We start from the raw sequence: 5279 nt of genomic DNA, 5'->3' as shown, positions 1-5279 counted from the left end.
TGCAGAAGATGTCATTATAAAACTTTATGAAACCCTAGCTGTATTTATTGGAGAAGATCCAGCTTTTAGTAATGTTGTTTAAGCATCGTCTTTGTCTGAACTAGAGAATGACAACATATTTACTGTGCAACTCAAGCTCTTGATGTTGCTAATGATTCAGATGTAACTGATCAAGTGAATTCAAGACTTTTAGAGAGTATAAAATGAAAGAAAATTGAACTACATAACATTTATATCTCTTTAATGAAATACTCCATGACACTAACAAAAATACTGAGAAACAGCAACAAAATGTATTTGATGAGATGATGTGCTGAAAAGTTTGTTCTCACAACTTACTTTTATTCTTTTTGAAACATAACATTAGCCAGTATCACTTCAAATATACACAAGGTACGTTCTTCCAGAAATTACTATTCTAATATGGAATTAGGAAATAAATGACAAACACTTAAAAATTAATGCATTAATTATCTTATAAACTCCTTGTGTAAGTACATGAATCTTGTTCCTTCACTACCCATTTAAGCATTAGATGTATCACAAACATTAAATAAGGGAGTATATAAAAATAATTAGCTTAAATCATTCCTTCATACTGTTGTTTTTTTTGTTATCACACACATCTTCTGAAACCTTTCATTTTGGTTACTGGACACATACATCCTCGCAATTTGATCTAATTCTGTTGTCACTAGATGTTCAGTTCAGTCACAGTATTTTACTAATTCAATTGTTTTTGTTAACAGATTACATATCAGTTATGTTCAGACACATAACATTACTCATAAGTACTTACTGAGTGAATCCAAGGATTTCTAAAATAAAATTTATTTTATTCACCTAGTTTATACGTCATCACTAAGGAAAAGAGCAGAATTTCATACTTATAAAGATTATTTCACTTCCACCAGAATTAGTTTGACAGAACTTATAAAAACTGACAGTTCAAAGATATGTTAACAACACACACACAAAAACAGAAACACACACTGATAAAACTAAACACCATGATTGAATTTTTAAAAAACTTGTAGACAATAGTTTTTAGATGATCTATATGTGGACAGTGTAGGATCCCAAAGATAATGAAAAAAATCTGAAAAACATCATACAGTATTTTTAACTAGTGCTTATTTTTTGTTTTTGACAGGCCCACGTGGTGGTGTTACAGGTCGTCCAGAATTCAAACCTCCATATTGGTACTTGGCTTTTTTCTCGGATGGTTTAAGTATCTGTGAGTTTTAGAAGAAAAAAGAACAATAAGGAAAAATAACAGAAAAACCACCATTACACCTAAAATAACATTACTGTAGAAATAATACTAAAAAAGTCAATGGTTACAACATACATGATTCTGTCTAAAGAATGTTGCCAAGTGCTTGTAACTTTTATTTCCATTATCTAGTTAAGTTTTGGTTGAGTCATGAACATTAAATTAGGAAACATGTATTTTAAAAAAATATATTAGTTTAAGTTGTGCTTTCGCTCTACTCTTTTCTTTTATCCTTGAACACATCTTAAAAAGATAACAGCAATCAACTATTCAGGAAGTGTTATTACATAATATGGTCATGCTTCTGTTCGGACCTTGGTTAGACACGTCCATAAACATAAAACTTTGAAAGTGTATTTTTAGTGTTGTACCAACTGTCACATTTCTATTCAGAAGCTGTTTTTACCCAATATAACTATGTATGTATTTTAGGATTTGTCATCCAAGTTCTTCCCAATACTTCAGTAATAAAAAACTGATAAAGTAGTGCCAAAGGTAGTTTAGAGGATCACCAAGCTCCGAGATGCTAGAGCAACTTCCTTTTTACTGATTTAAGTTTTTATAAAAGTATATACCAATTCACCAATAAACTTTACACATATATTGAGTGCTTTTATTTTCTTAGCCTTATTATTGTTTAAGCACCTAATTAAAACAATAGTGACTGAAATTTTAAGCATTTGACAGTATCATCCACAGTGGACAGATGTGTGAAAGTCATTAATATTTTATACCAGTCAATATCCACCAGCAGTGGTTGAAGCTCAGACAGTACTCACATCTTTGAATAATATTAGTCCTTAATATACAAAGGGTTGAAAGTACATTCATTTAAGTTATTTTTTTTTAATAAGCAAATCACCTAATCATGTGACAACCACAACCATATAAAGTTGCATTGGAACAGCATGTTCATGTGATGCACTGAAATCTGATTGCTTTTGGAAACCCTTTCCAAGCAAAATATTTATATACTCATATCATAGCCATGGTAAGAAAAGTGTGACATCTTGTAACAGGCAAGAACCTAGTGATAAAAGCCATTCATGTGTCACAGGCAATAGTAAGCAACATACGCAAGTTGCTACCATGACATATCTGTTCAACTTTTATATATCTCAAGTAGCTGGAAAATGAAACTGGTATTCATACTGATCCATTCACAAAAACATACTGAAGTCAGTACCTAACCTGTCCTTATAAATTAGATGAGTTATGAAAGGCCTTCAGAGAAGGGGATGTGCTTTGGATATGACAGCCTTTTATAATGGAAACTATACTGCAGGGCTATTGTCAAAATGCATGGTCATCAGATAAAGTATAACCAGGTGTGGCGACATGGATTATAATAACGTGGTGAGGCTCCAAAATCATTTTAATATAATGTACTCAATCTTCATATTCCTTTCTTTTGTTTGTTACAAATTAATGCAACTTTTGTGATGAAGCTGAAAGTTAGTATACAAACCTGGAATGAACACATTAATGTCTCATCAACTGACATCATTCCTCCAGCATTGTCAAATTCACCACAATAATTGGGAGCAGAAAACAAGGTAACTAACTGCCTCTTTGCAAAGAATTCATATCCATCTTCTACAACCTGGAAACAGAATTAAAACATTGTATCACAGACTGATGAATGTATGTTACGCAATTAAACGATGAACATTTGTATATGCATATAACTTATGATATATTATTTGAAAACAAATGGATGGTGCTGCTGTTTATTTATTGTTGAAGTTTATCGTCAACAAGTCACAGACGCCTACTGTAAAGAATCCAGCCTACAAACCCTGACAGCAGCAATATGGTTTAGGGCTTACGATTACAAAGTGTCAACAGAAACCATTGCAAGCAACTATTTCAAGCCAAAAAATGCCAATGCTTCATCAGAAAAATGTAGACTATGTAAAAAAGTTAAATACCATAAACAGCTGTGCTATAACTATAAAAGCACAATTTTTTTACATCAGAAAAACAGGGGGTTTGGCTGCCCCCCCCCCTCAAACACCCCCATGCATACATGTAAAATATGGTACATGTTGTGTGGAAGTTTTTGTAATATATATAATTTTACTCAAGTGAAAAACACACATTACATAAAACTTTGTGAATTAACTTTATTTCATTAACCCCGTGTATACTTGTGTGGTCAAAGTGTGCATATCACAACCTTTTATAGTTACATTCAAAATTTAATTCAAGTTAGTTTATGTTCAATGTTTATCACTAAACTGAGCAACAAAACAGTATATCATTCAACTTTTTATATCTAGGAGGTTCTGAAGGTTATGTAAATGAAAACTGTAAGATTAAAAAAAAAATTTTTCATTCTTAACAGGAAAATCAACTTGCATTCAAACTAACCATGCTCAGCCATTAAATTGATAAATAAATCTGTAGTAGAAATACTTTATTAATCATCAACTGATAACATAAAATATTTGTATCATAAATGGTGTAGGGTGGGCCAAAATGAGATGCAAAAAACTTCTAAAATATTATCTTTATAATAGTGAAGGTCAGAACGACCCACAAATGATTACAACAGTAAGAAAGTGAAATGAAACAGCAAGTCCACTCTGTTCAACACTCAAGAACTGACTGAGATAGAGTACAGAAAATACCAGGTAGAGAGCAGCACTAGCCAAGTTGAATATCGACTTGAAAAATCAAAGTGGGTCATTTAGACCTCACCCTACCAGTTGAGGGTTAAAGTTCTGATTTTTTGTGTACAACATATTTATAATGTTCACTAAAAACTCAATAAATTTCATTAAGATACACTAAGTAAATTCAGAATTATGGTAAACATTAATTCTCCAATATGAGATCAGTCCAATGGATAGACACCATGCATGTGAAAACATATGATCTTTGTTCTAACTAACAATTTATTATTCTTTATACTCATGTTTTTGTCTTGTTTGAAATACATAATAATACAAGTGAAATTAGAAATTTTAATATGCTTAATTATGACAATAGCCTTTTGTAACTCATTAACTCAAATTTTATGTATTTTTTCCTGGTTAATATTGGTTTTTGAATAATTTATGTAAATGATCAAATGTTTTAATTTTTTTCTCTAAGTATAATAATCTAACATATATAAATGACTGGCTAATTACAGGATCTGTCAATGTCAACAAGTATTGACTTGACGACATAAATCAAGAGATAACATGTTAAGCTAACACATTCTACTGTTTATAGAACATTTTGCATAACTTGTGATAGTCAATACTGTACATAAAATCTTGTGATATTGTTTATAGTAAATTGTTTAAAACAAGTCTTGGAAACAAATCCTGTAAAAACCTTACTTGATGTGCTCTACAAATTAGATCCAAGTCATGGCGGTTGAGGAACTTGCTCACAACATCAGCACCAAATGTGAAAGAAACTCCTCGATCATTCTCTCCCCATCCTTGTACATCTTTGTCAGGGTCAGACCAGAGAAGATCACATAATAACCCTATTTAAGATACAAGTTTAAAACAGTGAACGATGGGAGGACAAAAATATTATTACTTTATATTCTTAAAAAGCGCTAAGAAAAACAGAAGCTACTGTTAACTTAATGAATAAAGATATGATCACAATTTATGTCTATTAATTGCTATTTCATGCTCTGAACACTATTATTAACAAGAAAATTATTTATAAGTTGAATAACATTGAACAAGGCTCAATTAACCCTTTCAAGACGGGTCACAGGTGAAGGCCATGTCATCTCGTTTGTTGTCAAAATTTTATTGAACTACTATTTCATGAATTTTTGTCAATAACTTTGGTATCAAACTGTAGATTATAATTCAAATTTTAGTACTATACATTACTCAATTTGTTAATTTATAAAAGTAAATATTTAAAAAACATTGATTTTTGTGTGTCACGTGGTATGTTGAATGTAGCTCTGGTTCAAATTAACTATTTGTGAAGTCAAAATACTAAGTCTATAGTTTCATACAAATTAGAAACTCAAATTACATAT

General features: G+C 30.9%; 1 protein-coding gene across 1 annotated transcript in view; it reads right to left on the bottom strand.

Annotated features, from left to right (window-relative positions):
• Positions 1-224: 224 nt before the first annotated feature.
• LOC106466486 (serine/threonine-protein phosphatase PP1-beta catalytic subunit-like) overlaps positions 225-5279 on the bottom strand; it is a 31913-nt gene continuing 26858 nt past the window's right edge. Inside the window, exons 8-10 of the mRNA XM_022394510.1 lie at positions 4609-4760; positions 2745-2879; positions 225-1235 (exon numbers count right to left, since the gene is read on the bottom strand). Of these exons, the coding sequence (XP_022250218.1) occupies positions 1134-1235; positions 2745-2879; positions 4609-4760 (389 nt within the window). The 3' untranslated portion in view covers positions 225-1133. The remainder of the gene's footprint in view (positions 1236-2744; positions 2880-4608; positions 4761-5279) is intronic.

Source organism: Limulus polyphemus, unplaced genomic scaffold (genome assembly GCF_000517525.1).
Source record: "Limulus polyphemus unplaced genomic scaffold, Limulus_polyphemus-2.1.2 Scaffold2274, whole genome shotgun sequence".
Classification (NCBI taxonomy): domain Eukaryota; kingdom Metazoa; phylum Arthropoda; class Merostomata; order Xiphosura; family Limulidae; genus Limulus; species Limulus polyphemus.
The sequence above is the reverse complement of the archived record's forward strand: the minus strand, read 5'-3'. Positions and strand labels throughout refer to the sequence as shown.